The sequence below is a fragment of the Mobula hypostoma genome, chromosome 14 (genome assembly GCF_963921235.1).
Source record: "Mobula hypostoma chromosome 14, sMobHyp1.1, whole genome shotgun sequence".
NCBI lineage: Eukaryota > Metazoa > Chordata > Chondrichthyes > Myliobatiformes > Myliobatidae > Mobula > Mobula hypostoma.
The window spans coordinates 74,647,894-74,673,991 of NC_086110.1; the positions used below are offsets into that span (position 1 = coordinate 74,647,894).

At 40.0% G+C, this 26,098-nt stretch overlaps 1 protein-coding gene across 1 annotated transcript in view; it reads right to left on the reverse strand.

Moving 5' to 3' along the window:
* terb1 (telomere repeat binding bouquet formation protein 1) overlaps positions 1–26,098 on the reverse strand; it is a 326,279-nt gene that overhangs the window by 40,667 nt on the left and 259,514 nt on the right. Inside the window, 6 exon segments of the mRNA XM_063067329.1 lie at positions 1,238–1,383; positions 7,672–7,770; positions 12,391–12,555; positions 15,862–15,963; positions 17,780–17,884; positions 20,410–20,471. Of these exon segments, the coding sequence (XP_062923399.1) occupies positions 1,238–1,383; positions 7,672–7,770; positions 12,391–12,555; positions 15,862–15,963; positions 17,780–17,884; positions 20,410–20,471 (679 nt within the window).

The following is a 26,098-nucleotide window of genomic DNA, read 5'->3' on the forward strand; positions in this document are numbered from 1 at the left end:
CTGTGGAGGGAAATGCACTCAACAGATTATTGTCGAGATTGTCTTTTTGTACACAGGCATGGAGTACTTCATTAATTCAGCTTGGAATGGACATGAACTTTGTGCAATTATCAGTAATCCTCCCTGAGAAACTCCTACAGCAGAGTCTTTGGTCTGGAGTTATTGACCCCAACAACCATAACCATGTTCCTTTGTGTAGAGTATTTATAGTGTTTTCTCTTTAATGCTTACTAACTTCAATTTGACCAGAAATCAATGACATTTTTGCTGAAACATTGCCTTGAGATTAAGAGCAGTTATTCTTACCTCACCGCTGGAATTCAGCTCTTTGATCAATATTTGGACTGAGGCTGAGATGGGGTCTTAAGCAGTGATCCTGAAGAAACCCAGACTGGGCAAGGTGAGCAGGTAATTAGAGAACTAGGTGCTACTTCATAACACCATCAACAATACTTCACATCACAATTGAAAGAAGACTGAATGGGTATTAAGTAACCAAGATTATGTCCTGTTTTTCTGGAAACAGGACACAACTGGGTAATCTTCCAGTGTTTGAATAATGCTGCTTTTGTAACTGTCCTGCCACATTTGGAGGTGCAGCTCAATCTCCAGTGCATGTTGCAGTTGCACAGCCAGCATTACTGTTTGGTATCAGAGCTATTGCTGTATCTAATACTTAGCTGTTTCTTGATGTCACAGGGATCAAAACAAATCGGCAATGACTGACTTTGGTACTTCACCAAAGACTCCTGTAAATGTCTACAGATGTAGGGTGGAGGGCATTCTGTCTGGTATGTAGACTCTAATGTGAGGATCATACAAGGTTGCAGAGGGTTGTAGACTCAGCCAGCTCCATCATGGGCACAATCCTCACCACCATCTAGGACACCTTCAAAAGACGAAGCCTCAAGAAGGTGGGATCCATCATGAAAAACCCTCACCATCTGGGACATGCCCTTTTCTTACTACTACCATCAAGGGGGTAATGCAGGAGCCTGAAGACCTACACTCAATGTTTTACGAGCAGCTTCTTTCCCTCCACTTCAAATTTCTGAACAGTCCAATAACCCATTAACGTTACCTCTCTATTCCTCTTTTGCTCTCTCAATCTGTCAAAAAATCCAGCACAGTAGTAGTACTTGCATTATACTGCTATTACAAAGTAACACATTTCATGACTTATGTCAGTGATAAACCTGATTCCGATTCTTTCCTTTCTTCATTCCCCACCTCTTACCTTTCCTGAACACTTTACAATGTCTTCTATTTTTCTTTCCTTCCCTAGATTTCCCTTTACTTCTGCCTTCTCTTCACCGTGCTGCCTTGACCCAATTTCACCGAGCCCCGCAGCCAAACATTTCAGAAGTGCTTTGAGCTTTGTTTCTTCATGTACCAAAAATTGAAAAATTAATCAACCATTAATAACAAGAATTAATTGTTCTCAGTGGAAAAGAGTAAGATATTTTTCTTGCCATGAAAATTGGAACCTCATGTCTTAACACTTAATGTTCAAATTTGTGCCCACAGCATCATACGATTTTCAATATTACCTACTCATTTGATTTTGAGTGGAAATGCAGAACCAATATCCAAATGCATTGATGTTGAATGTACACGAATTATCCCTAGCAAACGCTCTCTAAAGAGATGTATATGTATTTTAGTTGCAGAACAGAAATGATTGATTATTTCAAAGTTGCAAGTACGTATATGGATTCTGAAAGGGCCGTGAGGGCCAGGGTGAATGTACAGTATCTTCCAATGGAAAAAACTTATTAACTGAAGAATATTTGGTGGGTAGAGAGAGCACAAGAAATATAGCAATATGACAACAACCAAGCTTGTGTGGATTCTTCAGTGTTGTCAACAACATCTATGCCACAATTACCCAAAGACCAACCTACAGGAGTCAAGGAAGAAAGGAAAGAAATCTAGGCCGGAAAGATAGTTAGTGCCAAATGGAATTAGGAAACTAGGAAGTAATGTAGAGCTGAAATAAGCCAAGATCAGTTGGAGAGGTTAGACAACATCTTACTCTACATGAGATTTCAGGTTCCCCATCACAACCATTTGAAATATTTGTTTCCCAGTCACCAAATACTATCTTCATTGGCACTCATTTGGGCAGCAGGTATGGAAAAACATAAGTAAAGATTGTAAGTCTCCTGAGTGAAAGGCTATTCCAATTCTTCCAACTGGGCATGCAGAAGTATCTGTGAAATATCCATTGTTTAAAAAGATCACAAATAGATGGTATTGTGGACAATGAAGAAGATTATTGAAAATTACAGGGGCATCGTTATCAGCCGAGTAAGTGGACTAGAGAGTGGCAAGTGAAATTTAATTTAGAAAAGTGTGACGTGTTGCATTTTGAAAGTCAAGTCCAGGTAGTGAATGGCAGGGCCCAAAGGAGTATTGTTGTGCAGAGGGACCTTGGAGGATAAGTACTTGGTTTCCTGAAAGTGGTGTCACAAGAAGATAGGGTACTGACGAAGGCCTTTGGCATACTGCATTCATAAGTCAGAGTACTGACTATAAAAACTGCGAGGTCAAGGTGTACAAGATACTGGCGAAGTTACACTTGGATTACTGTGTTCAGTTTTGGTAGCCCTACTATAGGAAAGATGTTATTATCTGGAAAAAGTGTAGAAACGATTTACAAGGATGCTGCCAGGACTTGAGGTACTGAGTTATAGGGAGAGGCTGGACAAGATAGGACTTTATTCTTTACAGTGTAAGAGAATGAGATCTTACAGAGATATATAAAATTATAAGGGGCATAGATAGGATGAATGCTCAGACTTCTTCTCAGAGTTGGGAAACCAAGAACTAGAGGACATATGTTTAAGATGACAGAGGAAAGATATAAGAGGGACTTGGGGAACAATCACTTGGGAATAAAGGTAAAACTGGATCAGCAAATTTGCAGATGACACCAAGATTGGGGGTATAGCAGATAGCTAGGAACACTATCAAAGCATGAAGCAGGATCTGGATCAGCCCGAAAATGGCAGGAAAATGGTAGTTGAAATTTAATGCAGACAATTGTGAGATGTTGTACTTTGGAAAGACCATCTAAGGTAGGTCTTACACGGTGAGTGGTAGGGCACTGAGGAAGAACATAGGGATCAGAGAATACAGATCTATAATTCAGTGAAAGTGTTATCACAGGCAGATTAGACCATAGACCATAAGACAAAGGAGCAGAAGTCGGCCATTCAGCCCATCGAGTCTGCTCCACCATTTTATCATGAGCTAATCCATTCCCCCATTTAGTCCCACTCCCCCGCCTTTTCACAATAACCTTTGATGCCCTGGCTACGCAGATACTTATCAATCTCTGCCTTAAATACACCCAATGACTTGGCCTCCACTGCCACCCGTGGCAACAAATTCCATAGATTCACCACCCTCTGGCTAAAAAAATTACTTCGCATCTCTGTTCTGAATGGGCGCCCTTCAATCCTTAAGTCATACCCTCTCGTACTAGACTCCCCCATCATGGGAAACAACTTTGCCACATCCACTCTGTCCATGCCTTTCAACATTCGAAATGTTTCTATGAGGTCCCCCATCATTCTTCTAAACTCCAAGGAATACAGTCCGAGAGCGGTCAAACGGTCCTCATATGTTAACCCTCTCATTCCTGGAATCATTCTAGTGAATATTCTCTGTACCCTCTCCAACGTCAGCACATCCTTTCTTAAATAAGGAGCCCAAAACTGTCCACAGTACTCCAAGTGAGGTCTTACCAGCACCTTATAGAGCCTCAACATCACATCCCTGCTCCTATACTCTATTCCTCTAGAAATGAATGCCAATATTGCATTCGCCTTCTTCACCACCGACTCAACCTGGAGGTTAACCTTAAGGGTGTCCTGCACGAGGATTCCCAAGTCCCGTTGCACCTCAGAACTTTGAATTCTCTCCCCATTTAAATAATAGTCTGCCCATTTATTTCTTCTGCCAAAGTGCATAACTATACACTTTCCAACATTGTATTTCATTTGCCACTTCTTTGCCCATTCTTCCAATCTATCCAAGTCTCTCTGCAGACTCTCTGTTTCCTCAGCACTACCAGCCCCTCCACCTATCTTTGTATCATCAGCAAACTTAGCCACAAAGCCACTTATTCCATAATCCAAATAGTTGATGTACAATGTAAAAAGAAGTGGTCCCAACACGAACCCCTGTGGAACACCTCTGGTAACCTGCAGCCAACCAGAATAGGATCCCTTTATTCCCACTCTCTGTTGCCTGCCAATCAGCCAATGCCCTATCCACGTATGTAACTTTCCTGTAATTCCATGGGCTCTTATCTTGTTAAGCTGCCTCATGTGTGGCACCTTGTCAAAGGCCTTCTGAAAATCCAAATATACAACACCCACTGCATCTCCCTTGTCTAGCCTACCTGTAATTTCCTCAACAAATTGTAATAGGTTTGTCAGGCAAGATTTTCCTTGAAGGAAACCATGCTGAGTTCTGCCTATCTTGTCGTATGCCTCCAGGTACTCCGTAACCTCATCCTTGACAATTGATTCCAACAACTTCCTAACCATTGATGTCAAGCTAACAGGTCTACAATTTCCTTTTTGCTTCCTTGCCCCCTTCTTAAATAGCGGAGTGACATTTGCAATCTTCCAGTCTTCCGGAACCATGCCAGAATCTATCGACTTTTGAAAGATCACTGCTAATATCTCCACAGCTACTTCCTTCAGAACATAAGGGTGCATTCCATCTGGTCCAGGAGATTTATCTACCCTTAGACTATTCAGCTTCCTGAATACTTTCTCTTTTGTAATTGTGACTGTGCACACTTCTCTTCCCTGCCACCCTTGAGTGTTCAGTATACTGCTGATGCCTTCCTCAGTGAAGACTGATGCAAAATACTCGTTCAGTTCCTCCGCCATCTCCTTATTTCCCATTAAAATTTCTCCAGCATCATTTTCTATTGGTCCTATATCTACTCTCACCAGTCTTACTCTTTATATACTTGAAAAAGCTTTTAATATCCTCTTTGATATTATTTGCTAGCTTCCTTTCATAGTTCATCTTTTCCCTCTTTAATGACCTTCTTAGATTCCTTTTGTAAGCTTTTAAAAACTTCCCAATCCTCTGTCTTCCCACTAATTTTTGCTTCCTTGTATGCCCTCTCTTTTGCTTTAACTTTGGCTTTGACTTTTCTTGTCAGCCACGGTTGCATCCTTTTTCCATTCGAAAATTTCTTCGTTTTTGGAATATATCTGTCTTGTACCTTCCTCTCTTCTCGCATAAACTCCAGCCACTGCTGCTCTGCCGTCCTTCCCGCTAGTGTCCCTTTCCAGTCAACTTTGGCCAGTTCCTCTCTCATGCCACTGTAATTTCCTTTACTCCACTGAGATACCAACCCATCGGATTTTGGCTTCTCTTTTTCAAATTTCAGAGTGAACTCAATCATGTTATGATCACTGCCTCCTAAGGGTTCCTTCACCTCAATCTCTCTAATCATCTCCGGTTCATTACACAATAGCCAATCCAGTACACCCGATCCCCTAGTGGGCTCAACAACAAGCTGTTCTAAAAAGCTATCTCGCAGACATTCTACAAATTCTGTCTCTTAAGATCCAGTGCCGACCTGATTTTCCCAATCCACTCGCATGATAAAATCCCCCACAATTATCATAACACTGCCCTTCTGACAAGCCTTTTCTATTTCCTGTTGTAATTTGTAGTCCACATCACTGCAGCTGTTTGGAGGCCTGTATATAACTTCCATCAGGGTCCTAATACCCCTGCGATTTCTTAGCTCAACCCATAAAGATTCTGCACCTTCCGATCCTAGGTCACCTCCTTCTAATGATTTGATATCATTTCTTACCAATAAAGCCATGCCACCCCCTCTGCCTACCTGCCTATCCTTCCGATACACCGTGTATCCTTGGACGTTCAGCTCCCAGAGACATGCATCCTTTAGCCACGTCTCAGTGATGGCCACAATATCATACCTGCCAATCTGTAGCTGTACAAGATCATCCGCCTTATTCCTTATGCTGTGTGCATTTAAGTATAACACCTTAAGACCAGTAATTGGTACTTTTTCCTTTAATTGCACTGCAACTCATCCCAATGGCTGCAAATTTGCCCCATCACCTGCCTGTCTTTCCTGATATCTTTACTGCTCACTATCTTAGATTTATTTCTGTTTTCCTCCGCTCTATCATTCCAGTTCCCATCCCCAGGTAGATAGGGTCATAAAGAAAGCTTTAAGCACATTGGCCTACAGAAATCAATGTACTGAGTACAGGAGTTGGGACGTTATATTGAAATTGTACAAGACATTCGTCAGGCCTAATTTGGAGTATTGTGTGCAATTTTGGTCACCTACCCTCAGGACAGATGTAAATAAGATTGAAAGAGTGCTGAGAAATTTAGAAGGACGTTGCTGGGACTTGAGGGCCTGAGTTATAGGGAAAAGTTGAATAGGTTAGGACTTTATTCCATAGAACCTACAGTAGAAGATTGAGCATAGATTTGATGGAGGTATACAAAAATATGAGGGGTATAGAAAGAGTAAATGCAAGCAGATTTTTTCTACTGAGTTTGGGTGAAACTATAACTTGAGGTTAAGGGTGAAAGATGAATTGTTTAAGGGGAACATTAGGAAAAACTTCTTCACTCAGAAGGTGGTGAGAACGTGAAACAAGCTGCCAGCGCACATGGTGGATGTGGAGTCAATTTCAAGACTTAAGAGAAATTTGGATAGGTACGTAGATGGGAGGGTTATGGAGGGCTATGGTTCAGGTTAATGGGTCTAGATTAATGGTTCAGCACAGACTAGATGGGTTGAAGTATCTGTTTCTGTGCTGAAGTGATCTATGACTTCCAAAAGGTGGGATCTACGTGGAATCAGCTGTCAGAGGAAGTAGTTGAGAGATGTACAGTAACAACTCTTAAAACATGGTTGAGCTGGTACATAGATTGAAAAGTTTTAGAAGGTGATGAGTCAAATACTGGAAATGAGAGGAGTTTGCATGAGACATCTTGGTCAGCATGGACCAGTTGGGTAGATTGGCTTGTTTTCATGCTCTATGACCCTGTGAATGTGGACCTCACGACGTTTCTGTCTCTATACTGTCTCATCTGGAGCTAAGGAGATGTCCTTAGTGCAGCAACACAGAATTTTTTTTGGTGAAAATTAGACACATATTTGGAAAATCTCTCCACAGTAAAGAGCTACTGAGCTTGCAGACTCCAAAAGTATCACTTGATGAAGCACCTTGTGTACATCCAAGTAAAGCCTTTGTTACACCTATAAAGATAAAGCACTCTGCTGTCTATGTTCACCATTCCTATCTGCTTTAGAATCTCTGTTTTGAGGGGATCTGAGTACACTGACTGATGCTGACTATTATTTGTACAATCTTCAGACTGCTTTTGAATACTAGTGCCAAATCCATGAACTAGCACTTAATCTGCTTTTGTGAGAAAGTGCAGAGTATATAAGGGGAATGTAAAAGAACAAAGAGCCATTTTACCTGTCTCCTTCTTAAAAATCTGTATTTTATTTAGATTGTTTTTGCAACATGGTTTGCTTAACATATATAGTAATCGTTTTGACAAAACAGTTAAATTAAAATTAAGTACAGAATGAAAAAGTATAATCAAGGACCCAGGATCAGGAACTGTACTCACTTTTTGTAGATGTTTTAGCCAAGTTTATAGAATCTGTTTGCTGTATATGGAAAGCTGTAATGCGAGATGTTGTCCTTTTGAATGGAGTCAAAAACAATTCTGTGAAATAAACTCGAATGTTACAATGTACATTATACAAGGTCAAGTTTCAAATTTATCATTATCATCTTATCTTGATTGCCATAATCACTATAATTTAGAAATACAGAAGCAGGAGCAGGTCATTCAACTCTTCAAGCTTGTTCTGCTATGCACTTTAATCCAAACTTACAGGGGCATGATAAAAGCATGGCTTCCTAAAGGGGAAATCTGGTCTGACAAATCTGTTGGAATTCCTTGAGGAACTAATAGGCAGGATAGACAAAGGAGAGTCGGTGGATGTTGTTTATTTGGATTTTCAGAAAGCCTTTGACAAGGTGCTGCAAGAGCCCATGGAAATATAGACACTAGCATAGAAAGAGGGAATAAAGGAGCCTTTTCTGGAAGGCTGCTGTTGATTAATGGTGTTCTGCAGGGGTCGGTGTCAGGACCGCTTCTTTTCACATTATACTGTATGTCAATGATCTGGATGATGGAATTGATGGCTTTGTGGCCAAGTTTGCGGACAATACAAAGATAGGTGGAGGAGCAGGCAGTGTCCAGGAAGTAGAGAATGTGCAGAGGATCTTGGATCAGAAGTGGCAGACTGAATACAGTTTGGGAAGTGCACTTTGGTATAAGGAATAAAGGCACAGGCTGTTTTCAAAATGGAATGTATATTCAGAAATCAGAGGTGCAAAAGGACTTGGGGCAGATTCTGTAATGGGGGCAGGGTGAGTTGGTGGTAAGGAAGGCAAATACAATGTTAGCACTCATTTCAAGAGGACTAGAATAAAAAAGGAGAAGGGGAGGAGTGATGGGAACCAGAGGGAGATGACCGTTTATACTCTTCCCCCTTACCTCACTTCTTAATCCAGCTTCTGCCCCCTTCCTTTCTGGTCCTGATAAAAGATCTTTGCCTGAACATTGACTGTTTATTCCCTTCCATAATGCTGCCTGACCTGCTGAATTTCTCCAGCATTTTAAGTGCATTGTTCAAGATTTCCAGTATCTGCAGAATTTCTTGTGTTTATTATTCTTTAAAACCACTCAATATAAGACGAACTGACCATACCCCTCTCCATACACCAGTTCTATCATTTCAGAAATCAGTCTGGTGAAGCTTCATTGAACTCCCGCCATCTTAAGAACACCCTTCTTCAGATAAGGAAACCAAAATCACATGACACTCAATGTTCAGATAGTTTAGAAATTATCACAAACTTCCAATACCAGCCTTAAGAACAACTCCCTCATTATAAGACTACTGAATGCTCCCCTAATAAGATAAAATGAACCCTTGACCTCAAAATCTAACTGGTTATGGCTTTGCACCTTATTATCTGCCTGCACTGCAATTCTTCTGTAGCTGTAACACTTTATTAGACCATAAAATATAGGAGCAGGATTAGGCCCATCGAGTCTGCTCTGCCATTTCATCATGGCTGATCCAATTTTCCTCTTAGCCCCAATCTCCTGCCTTCTCCCCATATCCCTTCATGACCTGACCAATCAAAGATCTATCAACCTCTGCCTTAAATATATATAAAGACTTGGCCTCCACGGCAGCCTGAGCAAAGAATTCCAGATTCACCACTCTCTGGCTAAAGAAATTACTCCTCAACTCTGTTTTAAAAGGACACTCTTCTATTTTGAGGCTGTGTCCGCTGGTCTTAGAATCACCCACTAGAGGAAACATCTTTTTCACATCCACTCTATTAAGGCCTTTCACCATTTGAAAGGTTTCAATGAGGTCACCCCTTATTCTTCTGCACTCCAGAGCCATCAAATACTCTTCATATGACAAGCCATTGAATCCTGGAATCATTTTCATGAGCCTCATTTGAACCCACTGCAGTTTCAGCACATTCTAAGATAAGGCGCCCAAACATGCTCACAATACTCCAAGTGAGGCCTCACGAGTCCTTTATAAAATCTCAGCATTACATACTTACTTTTATATTCTAGTCCTCTTGAAATTAATGCTAACATTGCATTTGCCTTCCTCACCACAGACTCAACCTGCAAATTAACCTTTAGGGAATCCTACACAAGGATTCCCAAGTCTTTTTGCACCTCAGTTTTTTATATTTTCTCTTCATTTAGAAAATAGTCAACCCTTTCATTTCTTCTACCAAAGTGCCTGACCATACATTTCCCCACACTATATTCCAACTGCCATTTATTTGCTCATTCTCCTAATCTAAGTCCTTCTTTATCCTCTCTGCATCCTCAAAACTACCTGCCCCTCCACCTGTCTTCATATTGTCTGCAACCTCTGCAACAAAGCCATCAATAACATCATCCAAATCATTGCCATATGATGTAAAAAGAATCGGTCCCATCAGACCCCTGTGGATTACCACTAGTGACTGGCAGCCAGCCAGAAAAGGCTCCTTTTATTCCCACTCCTTGCCTCCTGCCAATCAGCTGCTACTTTATCCATGCTAGAACCTTTCCTATAATACCACGGGCTTGTAGCTTGTTAAGCAGCCTCATGTGTGCCACCTTGTCAAAGGTCTTCTGAAAATGCAAATACACAACATCAACCTATTCTCCTTCATCTATCCTGCTTGTTACTTCTTCAAAGAATTCCAACAGATTTGTCAGAGATTTTCCCTTGAGGAAACTATGCTGACTATGGCTTATTTTATTCTGTGCCTCCAAGTACTCTGAGACCTCATCCTTAACAATTGTCTCCAACATCTTCCCAATGATTGAGGTCAGACTAATTGGCCTATTGTTTCCTTTCTTCTGTCTCTTTCCCTTCTAGAAGAGTGGAGTGACATTAGCAATTTTCCATTCTTCCGGAACTATTCTAGAATCTAGTGATTCTTGAAAGATCATTAGTAATGCCTCCATAATCTCTTCAGCCACCTCTTTCAGAACCATGGGATGTACACCATCTGGTGCAGGTGACTTATCTACCTTCAGACCTTTCAGTTTCCCAAGAACCTTCTCTCTAGTAATGGTAACTTCACACACTTCATGACCCCTTTCACCTGGAATTTCCACCATTGTTAGTGTCTTCTACAGTGAAAATACTTATTCAGTTTGTCTACTATTTCATTGTCACCCATTATTACCTCTCCAAAATCATTTTCCGGTGGTCCGATATCCACTCTCATCTCTCTTTTACACGTGTATTTGAAGAAACTTTTGGTATTCTCTTTAACATTATTGGCCGGCTTAATTTTGTATTCCATCATTACCTTCTTAATGACTTTTTTAGTTGCTTTCTGTTGGTTTTTAAAAGCTTCCCAATCCTCTAATTTCCCACTAATTTTTGCTCTATTATATCCCCTCTCTTTGGCTTTCGTGTTGGCTCTGACTTCTTTTGTTAGCTACAATTGTGTCCTCTTTCCTTTAGAATACTTCTTCCTCTTTGGGATGTATATATCCCATGCGTTCCGAATTGTTTGCAGGAATTCCAGCCATTGCTGTTCTACCGCCATCCCTGCCAGTGTTCTTTTCTAATTAATTCTGGCCAACTCCGCTCTCATGGCTCTGTAATTCCCTTTACTCCACTGTAATAATGATACATCTGACTTTTTGCACTGCCTCATTGTACTGTGTAATGAGATAATCTGAAAGAATGGTATGCAGGTCAAGATTTTCACTGTGCCTCGGTACAGGTGACAATAATAAAACAATTTACCAGTCTGTTTAGCTGTGATTAGCAAATTCTAATTATCTGCTGCATTGTTTGGGGAGGATACATGGCCCAAAGCAAAATAAATACATCAACAGCTTTAGGAGTTTGGGAAAAGAAACCTTGCATTTGATCAGTGAAATATTTCTTTTGATCAGTGAAATATTTCATTGGATTGTATGCACACATTACTGTACAAACACAAACTAATCTGCAGATGCTCTTGCCACCATTCAGGGCCCCAAACAGTTCTCCCAAGTGAGGCAACACATCACTTGTGAGTCTGTTGGGGTCATCTATTGCATCCGGTGCTCCCAGTGCGGCCCTCTACATCGGTGAAACCTGACGCAGATTGGGGGACCGCTTCGTTGAGCACCTCTGCTCCGTCCGCCAAAACAGACAGGATCTCCCAGTAGCCACCCACTTCAACTCTGCTTCCCACTCCCATTCAGATATGTCCATACATGGCCTCCTCTACTGCCATGATGAGGCTAAACTCAGGTTGGAGGAGCAACACCTCATATACCGTCTAGGTAGTCTCCAGCCCCTTGGTATGAACATAGAATTCTCCAACTTCCGGTAATTCCCTCCCCCTCCCTATCCCTATGTCACTCTGCCCCTTCCCCCAGCTGCCTATCACCTCTCTCATGGTTCCGCCTCCTTCTACTACCCATTGTTTTCCCCTATTCTTTCTTCACCTTTCCTGCCTATCCCCTCCCTGCTTCCCCTCCCCTGCCCCTTTATCTTTCCCCTTACTGGTTTTTCACCTGGAACCTACCAGCCTTCTCCTTGCCACCCCCCCACCTTCCTTATAGGGCCTCTGCCCCTTTCCCCTACAGTTCTGACGAAGGGTTCCGGCCCGAAACGTTGACCGATCTTTTCCACAGATGCTGCCCGACCTGCTGAGTTCCTCCAGCGTGTTGACTGTACAAATATGTTTATGAATACAATCTATTTCCATTTTAAGGATTGACATACCAATCACTTACTTTTGTCAATTTTAGTAATGTCAATGTCTAGTAACTTCTTAAGCTCCTTTTTGTATCTGTCCTCACATTCTTGTATCACTTTATGACGATCACATTTGTTTGGGCAAGACTGAAGTATCTTGCTGAAATTCCTACTATTCAAGGATGCGGCTACATTTGAACAACCTATTAGGGATTAAACAAATAGGCGTCAGTTTTCTTCATGAATGGCTGCACCATATATCTTCTACTAATCAAAATTTGGAAAATATTTTGTTGGATTAAAAAAAGTTCCCAGCTCCACTAATTAACAGGTAAATTATACCATACAGATTAGAAGATGTATGTGTGTTTCCCATAGACTGTTCAGTTAGATGATATGAGCAAGAACGGCAGTTGTATTGGAGGATGCAACACATAATCTTTGAGTTCAAGGGTTACAAAGAGCATAACTCAAATGGGGATCCTGCCTATCACAGTCAATCATCAGTCTCTGTTATAAGCATATATGTAAGTGGATATGTGTTTTCACAGTACTTATGAAGAATGTCTTTTTGGTTGGGTTGCTATATATCCTCAGAAACATATACCATCACCTTCAAGACAGAACTAGCGAAAATATTACAACAGCAATTATCGACATCTCACTGAGAATATCTATCATTCTGAACTCGGTTCTAATCTGCTCTCAGCCTACTCATCCCACACCACCGCTTCCCAATCCTCCATTCCACTCCAGAATGCAAAGATTTTTTTTAGACTATGGTTCAGTGGGAAACAACCATCATCTGAGACCAGTCATTTTTACACATATCCTAAGGTGAAGAGTGAAGGAAGTCATTCATCTTACATCGCAGATAAGCGGAATCTAATGAATGTGCTGTATTTGGACTTTCAGAAGGCTTTCAAAACAGGACACACAAAAGGTCATTAAATTAAATTAGGAGTTCATAGGATTATATTATATTGGAGTGAATTGAGAATTAGAGAGCAGGAAGAAAGGATTGGGAAATTGTGACTGGTGGGAACACTGCTAAGATTAGAGTGTAGACTGTAGTCCATTCCCACAGAGCCTTCAAGTTAGCTGCACCAAACTCAGTGCATTCCTCAGCATGTACTCCTGCAGCCTGGAAAGTGCCAGTCAGAATGATTCCTTTACAGACATCTCACTGGACCGGAAGATCAACAAGCTTCAGGCAGACCACTGTGCATCTTTCACTGAGTTGATGATCTTTCAGGAGCACTTGATATTTATCTCAGTACGCGTTCCTGTGAACAGCCTATTAATCGGAGTCCTCCATTATGTAGCTGGTTAGGGTGAACCTCCACAAGGACCCCTGCATCACTCTCAGACCTTCTTTGCAAATGCATGTTCAGCAAAGAGGTGGGCAATTGTCACAATCTCATTGTGACCATTCTTAAAGGCAATGTGCGCTAGAGTGAGACCCTAACATTGCAGGAAGGCTTACCCCGCAAGGGTCCCTCTCAGTACAAAAAGATTCATCAGATTGATATTGGAATACAGGGTAAAAGTTAAGGCACTGAGTGCAGTAGAACAAAGGGATCTGGGAATACAGATACAAAATTCCCTAAAAGTGGCGTCACGTGTAGATAGGGTCGTAAAGAGAGCTTTTGGTACATTGGCCTTTATTAATCAAAGTATTGAGTATAAGAGCTGGAATGTTATGATGAAGTTGTATAAGGCATTGGTGAGGCCGAATCTGGAGTATTGTGTTCAGTTTTGGTCACCAAATTACAGGAAGGATATTAATAAGGTTGAAAGAGTGCAGAGAAGGTTTACAAGGACTTGAGAAACTCAGTTACAGAGAAAGGTTGAATAGGTTAGGACTTTATTCCCTGGAGCGTAGAAGAATGAGGGGAGATTTGATAGAGGTATATAAAATTATGATGGGTATAGATAGAGTGAATGCAAGCAGGCTTTTTCCACTGAGGCAAGGGGAGAAAAAAACCAGAGGACATGGGTTAAGGGTGAGGGGGGAAATGTTTAAAGGGAACATTAGGGGGGGCTTCTTCACACAGAGAGTGGTGGGAGTATGGAATGAGCTGCCAGACGAGGTGGTAAATGTGGGTTCTTTTTTTAACATTTAAGAATAAATTGGACAGATACATGGATGGGAGGTGTATGGAGGGATATGGTCCGTGTGCAGGTCAGTGGGACTAGGCAGAAAATGGTTCGGCACAGCCAAGAAGGGCCAAAAGGCCTGTTTCTGTGCTGTAGTTTTTCTATGGTTTCTATGGAATTGTCCTGTGAAGAGAGATTTAGCATACCAGGCTATGCTGATTAGAGTTAGGATAGGTGATATCATTGAAACATACAAAATTCTTACACATCTAAAAAGATAGGTGCAGGAATGATATTACCCCTATAACCAGGGTTACAGTCTCAAAATAAGGAGTCAGATAGTCAGGACGGAGTTGTATAGAATTGTTTTTACTCCAAGGGTAGTAAAGCTTTGGAATTCTCCATCCAATAGGACTGTGGAGGATAAACACAAGAGATTCTGCGGATGCTGGAAATCCAGATCAAAATACACAAGATGCTGAAGGAACTCAGCAGGTCAGGTAGCATCTATGGAAATAAATAAACATTCAACTTTTGGTCCAAGGCCCTTCATCAGGACTCTGACGAAAGGTCACAACCTGAAATGTTGACTGTTCATTCATTTCCCTGGATGCTGCCTGACCTACTGAGTTCCTCCAGCACTTTAGTACTGTGGAGGACAGTCTTTGATCATATTCAAGATGAAGAATGGAGATATATGGATCAGTGCAAGGAAGTGATATTGAGGTTAAAAATCAGCCATAATCTAACAGAATGACAGTGAATGCATGAGGAGAAAATGGCTTACTGCTGCTTCTATTTTTTATGGTTTTAAATCATTACCCCATGGCCACATACAAACTTAGATACTATTTTTACAACTCAATATTTTTGATGAATTTTTAATTTATTAGCAAACTGATGTAAAATGCCTAATATTGATTAGAAAATACAGACAGAGATTGGTTACCCTATAATTTCATTACATGATTTATTACTAAAGAATCTTTTAATTTTACATACATTTCTGACATTCAGTTGTTTCCTTATTATAGTTCCGGTTCACTGCTCCTCAGCTGTAAGACAGAATGAAGGGAGGGAAAATAGCAGCCTATTTGGTGGCTGAGCACAACTCAATGTATTTTAACTAAGCTCCCTTTCAATTAGGGTTATATAGTGAGAAGCATGCTAACTGAGATAATGGATTTCTGCCTTTTTTTAAAATCTTCGCAGACGTTCGCAAGGTTTTACCAAGAAAACTGGCCCTGATTCCTTATTGGACAAGTCATCCTATCAGATAATTTAAGTATCTATAAACCAGGTCAAAACTTGCAAAGGAATAATAAACCCATGGAAAATGTTACAATGACTAAAACCACAGTAAATATTAAGGCAGGTAACGATACATCAAAACAGTTTGAGATGCATACCTGAACATCGGAAATCCTGACCAACATTAAGTGAAGGTACAGAATAATTAAGACTCCCACTGATTTCATTATCAATTAGGTCTGAACACAGAATCAATGGATCTGTAAAAATAATTAAAATGGTTATTTTATTAGGTGAATGAAAAGGTTCACAACTTCTCGGGCAACATCTGATGTTTCATAGGTATGAGCTCTGTTTAAAGTTGAGATCAGCACAGTGATGATAAATGATTCTGGCTCCATGAAGCAAGATCTAGTAACAGTTGGAGAGGAGATAGGAAATAGTAACAGAAATCACTGGTAAGACTTTTGGCTCCCAAACAGAAGCTATATAAAGGACAGAATATAAATCAAGAAATAATGGGGCTTGCAAGAAGTGTGTTGCAATAATCGTAGGAGACTTGAATCTTTATAAAGATTAGACATATCAAAATGGCAAAGGTAGCCTTGAAAAATAACTTGCAGTGTATTCAGGAAAGTCCTTAGAAGAATGTTATGGAATCAACTAAGGAACTGGCATTTTAAATCTGATACTGTGCAATGGGAAAGGACTAATTAATCTCGTAGTTAACAATTCTCCAGGGAAGTGTGATGATAACATGATACAATTTTGTATTTGGTTTGAGAATGAAAAACTTACAATATTTCTGAAACTAGTGTCTTAAATTTAAATAAAGATGATTTCAAAAGTATGAAGGTGAAGCCAGTTAAACTGGATTTGGAAAATTAAAAAATAAGCTGTGACAGCCATTTAAGGGGTTATTCCACAGTTCTACATAGAGATAAATTCTATTGAGAAGAACACTCAAAGGATGATCATCTGTGGCTAGCTAACAAAATTAAGATTGGAATTAAGTACAATTAAAATAGAAGGAATATAATGTTGTGAATAATGGTAGACCAAAATATTTAGTTTTTTTTTAAAAGAGCAAAGGATGACTGAACAAATAACGAAGAGGGAGAAAATTGATTCTATGACTAAACCAGCAAGAAAAGTACAGACTGTAAAAATTTCCCTAAGTACATAAAAAGAGGCTGGTGAATGCAAATGATAGGTCCCTCAGAGGATGAAATGTCGGGGAATTAAAAGGAAGTAAGGAAATAACAGAGACTTTGAATAAATATTTTGAATCCAGAAGAAGACACTGTAAACATCACAATAACAGTTGAAACACAGGAACAAAAGTGTGTGGGGAGCTTGGAATAAATAAAAAATGTTAGTCAAACTAATAGTATAAAAGACCCAAGAAAACCCTAACACTGCTAGTTTGTATGATAGGGCCATGGAAAAAAGTGGCTGCAGAAACTAGTTGTAATATTCCAAAATTCCCAAAGTTCTAGAGAGATTCCAACAGTGGAAAATCGTAAAAGTAATGCTCCTAGTCAACAAAGGAGGAAGATAGAAAGCAGGAAACTAAGGGCCATTTAGTCCAGTATCACTTATTGGGAAAATGGCAAATCATTTACGAATAAACTAGTAGCAGGATATTCATTAAATTATAAAACAATTAAGCTAAGTCAACAGTGGAATTATGAATTGAAAAAGATCAGTGACAAATTTATTGAATGTCTTTGAGGATGTAAAGAACAGGATGGTTAAATGTGAATGGCATTCAATAGGGTGAAATATACATAATGTAAGAGCCCATGGCTTTGTACAGTGCATTAAAAATGTATTCAGCCCCCCACAACTATATTCACATTTTACTGTGTCATTTTCAAAATTTAAAGTATATTGAAGTCAGATATTTTGAGCTAATCTACAAAACATTGTGCATCATGTCAAATCAAAAGAAAAATTTAAAAACCTGTCAACAAATTACTGAAAATTAAAAACCAAAATTGTGAGGCTGAGAAAGTATTCATCCCTTTGTAATTACTACACTAATTGGTGCAATGTATTATCTCACCAACTCACCCAATTTGTTGATGTAAAAATTAGGATGATCACTTGTTTTCAATGAATTCTTAAGAATAAATACATTCTTCCCCACCATCTGTAAGGTCCAACAGTATGATAGATCTTCAACAGACCAAACCAAAATGAAGACAAAACAGCATTCAAGACAAACCAGGGAAATTATAATACTGAAGCACAAATCTGGGGAAGGGTACAAGTTCATCTCAAAGGCACTGAATAAACATCGGAGTTCAGTGCAGTCCATCATGATAAAGTAGGAAAAATATGAAACCACAGCTACGCTGCCTAGGTCAGGCCACCCCTTTAAACTTTGTTGCTGGAGAAGAATGGCACTTGGAAGAGAGGCTACTGTGACACCAACAGTCACTCTGTGCGAGCTGCAGAGTCAGTGGGAGCAAGTGGAAATTAAATTCATGGCTCCACAATCTCCAACACCTTGCACAAAGACAGTGTTTGTGGAAAAGTGGCAAGGAAAAAGCCCTGGCAAAAAAATAGCATATTCTTGTCCGTAAAGACTTTTCAAATTGTCACTTAGAAGATACTGAAAAGATGTGAAGAAGGCCTTGGGGTTGAATGAGTCCAAACTGGGACATTTTGGCCTCAATGTTAAGTAGTATGTGTGGCATACATCTGATACTGCGCATCAGCAGGTAACTCATCCCTACTATGAAGTATGGTGGAAGTAGCATCATGCTACGGGGATGCTTTTCAGCCGCAGGGACTGGAAATCTGGTCAGGATTGATAGGAAGATGAATACTGCTAAATACAGAGAGATCCTGGATAAAAACCTGCTATCCTCTGCCAGAAAGCTTAAACTGGGCAGGAAGTTTGTCTTTCAGCAAGACAACAAACCAAAGTACACTGCCAGAGCAACCATGGAGTGGCTTCAAATGAAGGAAATTGATATCCTTGAGTGGCCCAGTTAGAGTCCTGACCTTAACCCGATTGAAAGTCCCTGGCAAGACCTCCAAAATTGCTGTCCCAACTAACCTGGCACAGTTTGAACAACTTTGCAAAGATGAATGGGCAAATCTTGTTCCATCAGGAGACTTACCCAAAAAAAACCTACTGACTGTTATAGCTGTGAGAGGAGGTTCAACTAAGTACTGAGCAAAGGAGGATGAAAACTTTTGAACTGCTGACTTTCCAGTTTTTGAATTTTTAGTTTTTCATGCTTTGCTATTTTCCCTGTTTTTTAATACTTATTTATGTGGACAAAGAGTTGGGGGCTGCATATTTTTACAAGACACTAGATAATATATTAGTATAGATAGAGAACTGGCTAATGAACAAAAACAGAGGGTTAAAATTAAATAAATAGATCATTTCAGGTTGGCAAGTTCTAACTAATCCAAATACACAACAATCAAAGTTGGGACTTCAAATTTACAATCTATATTAAATGACTTACATGATGGTATTATAGTATATTGCAGCCAAAATTGCTGGAAAAGAAATTATGGGGAGGATGCAAGAAGTCTGCAGAGGTTAGATGAGTCAGCAAACATTTTGTAGATAGATTACCCACTTGGGTAGAAGGGAAAAACAGAATATAGTTGAAATATAGAGACTACAGAATTCTGCTGAATAGAAAGATCTTGTTCATTAAAGGTTTAAGAGTGGATGTGGAAAGGATATTTTTTATGGTGGGGAATTTAGGACCAGAAGGCACAGCCTCAGAATAGAGGAACATCCATTTAGAACAGAGATAAGGGAGAATTTCTTTAGCTAGAGGGTGGTAAATCTGTGGAATTCAATGTCATAGAAAGACTGTGGAGGCCAAGTCATTAAGCATATTTTAAGTGGAGGTTGAAAGGTCCCTAATTAGTCAGGGCATCAAAAGGTATGGGAAGAAGCCAGGAGGGTACAGTTAAGACGGATAATAAATCAATCACTTTGGAATAGTGGAGCAGACATGATGGGCCAAACAGCCTAATTCTGCTCTTATGCTTTACTTTTTAGGGAATAATCCTGCTTGCATTTACTCTATCTATACCCATCATAAGTTTGTATACCTCTATCAAATCTTCCCTCAAACTTCTACGTTCCAGAGAATGAAGTCCTAACCTAGTCAACCTTTCCCTATAACTCAGGTCCTCCATTCCTGCAACATCCTTACAAATTTTCTCTTCACTCTTTCAATCTTATCTAAGGCCAAGATCATATCAGCCATAACCTTATTGAATGGCAAAACAGGGTCAACTCCTGCTCTTCTTCTGCTTTGTATAACTGAAACTTGCATATGAATTTTCAATTCCAACGCTGTCATCACATATCAGCAGAAAAATCTTCAGACTGTTTTTCCTTGCGTATCAAAAGGATACCAAAATTTTTGCTTCCATGCCAAGATTAGCTAATTCAGACAAATATTCACCACTCTTCAATGTAGTTTACCAAAATTCATTTTAAATAATTACCTAGATATAATTTTATTAAGGAACTTACTTTATAATTGATAATATTAATTACCATAACATTTCTAGAATGCATAACAGATGGACATGCACAGATGATTTCCTCTTAATGTTTCTGTTTATCACTTATATAAATTGAGCAATCTCTCCAATTGATTCAAGGATTTTCTTACGCTATTATAATTCAACTTTGGATGAGAAGTGTTCTTTACCAATGTTTTTCTGTTTGCTTCTCTTTTCCTTAGTTGGAGCAGGTCTTTTGAATTGGTCCTGGCTGTGAAAGGAAAAAACAATCATGAACATTGTAATACCTAGTTTGGATTTAAAGAAGGAACCGTAAATCTATAAAAATTAAAGGGAAACATACTACTTCAGAAACTCTGCTGGATTATATATAAATCATATACAGTGGTATGCAAAAGTTTGGGCACCCCTGGTCAAAATTCCTGTTACTGTGAATAGCTAAGTGAGTAAACACTTCTTTAATATTTTAAGCAAGATTACTTTTTTATTTCCATCTTCATCTTTTGCTGTTTCAAAATAACAAAAAAAGAAAAGTGCCCGAAGCAAAAGTTTGGGCATCCTGCATGGTCAGTTCTTAGTAACACCCCCTTTGGCAAGTATCACAGCTTGTAAACGCTTTCTGTAGCTAAGAGTCTTTCAATTCTTGTTTGGGGGATTTTCGTCCATTCTTCTTTGCAAAAGTCTTCTAGTTCTGTGAGATTTTTGAGCCGTCTTGCATGCACTGCTCTTTTGAGGTCTATCCACAGATTTTCGATGTTTAGGTCGGGGGACTGCAAGGGCCATGGCAAAACCTTCAGCTTGCACCTCTTGAGGTAGTCCATTGTGGATTCTGAGGTGTGTTTAGGATCATTATTCTGTTGTAGAAGCCATCCTCTTTTCATCTTCAGCTTTTTTACAGAAGGTGTGATGTTTGCTTCCAGCATTTGCTGGTATTTAATTGAATTCATTCTTCTCCCTACCAGTGAAATGTTCTCCCTGCCACTGGCTGCAACACAAGCCCACAGCATGATCGATCCACCCCCGTGCTTAACAGTTGGAGAGGCGTTCTTTTCATGAAATTCTGCACCCTTTTTTTCTCCAAACATACCTTTGCTCATTGCGGCCAAAAAGTTCTATCTTAACTTCATCAGTCCACAGGACTTGTTTCCAAAATGCATCAGCCTTGTTTAGATGTTCCTTTGCAAACCTCTGATGCTGATTTTTGTGGTGAGGACGCAGGAAAGGTTTTCTTCTGATGACTCTTCCATGGAGGTCATATTTGTGCAGGTGTTGCTGCACAGTAGAACAGTGCACCACTACTCCAGAGTCAGCTAAATCTTCCTGAAGGTCTTTTGCAGTCAAACGAGGGTTTTGATTTGCCTTTCTAGCAATTCTACGAACAGTTCTCTTGGAAAGTTTTCTTGGTCTTCCAGACCTCAACTTGACCTCCACTATTCCTGTTAACTGCCATTTCTTAATTACATTACGAACTGAGAAAACGGCTGCCTGAAAACGCTTTGCTATCTTCTTATAGCCTTCTCCTGCTTTGTGGGCATCATTTATTTTAATTTTCAGAGTGCTAGGCAGCTGCTTAGAGGAGTCCATGGCTGCTGATTGTTGGGACAAGGTTTGAGGAGTCAGGGTATTTATAAAGCTTTGAAATTTGCATCACCTGGCCTTTTCTAATGTTGACTGTGAACAAGCCATAGCCCTAACAAGCTAATTAAGGTCTAAGACCTTGGTAAAAGTTATCTGAGAGCTCAAATCTCTTGAGGTGCCCAAACTTCTGCATGGTGCTCCTTTCCTTTTTTTCACTCTAAAATTGTACAAAACAAAAATAAAATACTAATCTTGCTTAAAATGTTGAAAAGAACGTTTCATGTTTAACTTTATGACTTTTGGAGATCAGTTCATCTTCTACTCACTTAACTATTCACAGTAACAGAAATTTTGACTGGGGTGCCCAAACTTTTGTATGCCACTGTATCTGCACACAGTTCCTGCATAGAAAACATCATTTCCTGTTATAATATTTTGTCATATTCTGTTGCACAGAGACTGGATTTTACTATCTACTGGTGGACTAAACAGGCAATGCATATGGTGCTAACATCTAATTGGATCATCCTAAAAAGCACATTAAGAATTCTGCTAAGATGTAATTTGTGTGGTTCCTGATAGGAGTTGTATGGAAAGTTCCCAACTCTCACATATTTACCGTTCTGATCACCAAGGAAGGAATTAGACCTTGAAAGAATGCTCCCCATAGCAGCCACAGAATAGCGCATGAAAAGCTGCAATGGAGGTGAAGGAGAATGTGAGGCAGAAAAGACAGGACAATAGTGTATTGTCCCACATAATCATCTATCACGATCAGGTCCCATGACACCAGTGGCCCACTTCATTGCAGGGTGTGGGGTGTGGGGTGGTTAATAATTGTGGTAGTGACTCTGTTGTATTCAGTGATGGAGCAACCAGTTATAAACTCGAGCAGTGAAACTGAGGCCATCTGATGTGTGCAAGACATTCGGTTAGAATGGACAACTTTTAATAGGTGTTTCATTTGTAATTTCTACACAACATGCTCCAAGTTATTTTTTTCCTAACTGTTCAATTAAGATTATAGCTTGTACCTAAAATCTTTAATTTATACTGGTTGGAAAAGAATGGAGTAGATGATAATCTAATCAGCTTGAGGGTCATAGTGTCTTACTCTTGCACCTAACTCGCTCCTTCAGGTATGACTGATGCCAGAAAATTATCAGATCCACTAGGTTGTGCAGAGACATGTGTTACGAACTGTAATGTTTTAGAAACAAACCAGCAGCAATAGATTTCATACTGGAGTCTGGTTTTGATGTGAAAATCCACTATCTTTATTAGTGCCTACTTATAATATAGCACCTTAACCAAGATAAACAAAAGTTAACAGTGTTATGTGTATGTGAATATGACTCCCAAACTATTGAGCTCGGGGAAACAAGGCTTAAAGTCTTGAGATGGTAAAGTATGAAAGTTCAGTTCATCCATGGAAGGAATGATGGGAGAGAGATATTTGTAATCCAGGGTGAAATGTAGAGAGAAGGCAATTATGTCGAAATCCACAGGTTCCACGGTGGTAATTAATAAATATCAGTTGTCGAAGATTCTCCGTCGAGCCGTTCTAAATCCACGTACGAATTACCACCAGAGTGATCTGTCACAAGGATGTCATCTTCAAAGGGGTTACCACATAACATACCCAGGAAAGGGTTAACTTCAAGCGATCCCACAGGACATTCCTTAATCCACTCCTATGAATTATATGAAGTGATAGCCACACATTCGATGTGCACTGCATCGATGATCAACCCACCCTTGTGGGTATAGCAGAGTTCCAAATCCCTAGCTTCGACAAGCTGGAGCTGCTACTCTTTTCCAAGTTCGCTCCTCTCTCTCTCTCCCTTCTGACTTCTGACTGTGACTGTCTGTGTCCTTGTTTTAAAGGTAAACAAGCTGTGTCGAGTCAGTGAACAACATCATAGTCCTGCCTCACTGAAGCGCTCTTTTAAAGTGACAGTCCACAGTAAACAAAACCTGTGGGCTCGTAACACATGCCACTCACAAACAAGAGAAAATCTGCAGATGCAGGAAATCTGAGGAACTCACACAAAGTGCTGGAGGAACTCAGCAGGCCAGGCAGCATCTATGGAAAAGAGTACAGTCGATGTTTCAGGCCAAGCTTTGTAAGTCAATGCTTCCTATTACTTTCATCTGGCAAAATGTTTTCCACAAATACAACTACTTTCCCAAAATTTTCCTCTATAGCTCAGTATGCAGTATGTCTAAGAGATGCCCAGCACATTGCACATACCACTGCTAAGCCAGATAGGATCCTGATGCAGCCTCTTCTACATTGGTGAGGCCTGATATAGATTGGGGGACTGCTTTGTTGAGCACCTCAGCTCCATCTGCAAAAAGAGAAATTTCCCAATGGCTATTGACTTCAATTTCTATCTATATCATTCCTGTTCCAATATGTCGGTCCATGTCCTCTCCTGCTACATGGACACCTCAAGTTCAAAGACATTACAGCCTAGCATGAGTTCAAGGCAGAATTGAAACAATTGCATTAATCAACAGTTGGAAGTTGCCTCATATAAAGCCCTCCTCCACTTTCAATAAACAATGTACTGTACATTTATACCCCAGATCTGTTTGTTTTCAGAATTGTAGCACCTAGAATGTATCGCATTGTCTCATTCTTCATTCCAAGATGAAACCACATCTCTCAGCATTAAATTTCCTCTACCATATATCTACCTATTCCGCCAGCATGTCTGTATCTACTTGGTCTATTACACACCCTGTCACATTTCACTTCACCTTCAAGTTTTGTGTCATCTTCATATTTGGGAACCATATCCTGTACGCCTAAGTCCAAATCATTAATGTACAAACCCCATTTCCAGAAAAGTTGGGATATCTTCCAAAATGCAATAAAAACAAAAATCTGTGATATGTTAATTCACGTGAACCTTTATTTAACTGACAAAAGTACGAAGAAAAGATTTTCCATAGTTTTACTGACCAACTTAATTGTATTTTCTAAATATACACAAATTTAGAATTTGATGGCTGCAACACACTCAACAAAAGTTGGGACAGAGGCATGTTTACCATTGTGTTACATCACCTTTCCTTTTAAAAACACTTTTTAATCGTTTTGGAACTGAGGATACTAATTGTAGTAGATTTGCAATTGGAAATTTTGTGCATTCTTGCTTGGTATAAGACTTCAGCTGCTTGACAGTCCGTGGTCTCCATTGTCTGATTCTCCTCTTCATGATGCGCCATACATTTTTCAATAGGAGATAGATCTGGACTGGCAGAAGGCTAGTCAAGCATACGCACTCTGTCTCTACAAAGCCACGCTGTTGTAGCCCGTGCAGAATGTGGTCTGGCATTGTCCTGCTGAAATAAGCATGGACGTCCCGGGAAGAGATGTCGCCTTGATGGCAACATATCTCTCTCTAAAATCCTAATATACACCTCAGAGTCAATGGCACCTTCACATACATGCAACTCACCCATGCCGTGGGCACTGATGCACCCCCATATCATCACAGATGCCAGCTTTTGCACCTTTCGCTGATAACAATCTGGATGGTCGTTTTCATCTTTGGCATGGAGAACTCGACACTCGTTTTTTCCGAAAACTAGCTGAAATGTGGACTCATCTGACCACAGCACATGGTTCCACAGTCTTTCGGTCCATTTGAGATGAACTCGGGCCCAGAGAACTCGCCGGCGTTTCTGCATAGAGTTGATGTATGGCTTCCTCCTTGCGTAATACAGTTTCAAGTTGCATTTCTGGATGCAGCGACGGACTGTGTTGAGTGACAATGGTTTTCCGAAGTACTCCCGAGCCCAGGTGGCTATAATTGTCACAGTAGCATGATGGTTTCTTAGGCAGTGCTGCCTGAGGGCTCGAAGATCACGCACATTCAACAGTGGTTTCCGACCTTGCCCTTTACGCACTGAGATGTCTCTGAATTCTCTGAATCTTTTCACAATATTATGTACTGTAGATATTGAAAGACCTAAATTCTCTGCAATCTTGCATTGAGAAATGTTCCTTTTGAACTAACAATTCTCTCACGAATTTTGGCACAAAGGGGTGAGCCACGACCCATCCTTGCTTGCAAAGACTGAGCCTTTGATGGACGCTACTTTTATACCCAGTCATGATACCTCACCTGCTACCAATTAGCCTGCTTAATGTGGAGTCTTCCAAACCGGTGTTACTTAAATATTCTGTGCACTTTTCAATCTTATTTTAACTCTGCCCCAACTTTTGTTGAGTGTGTTGCAGCCATCAAATTCTAAATTTGTGTATATTTACAAAATACAATTAGG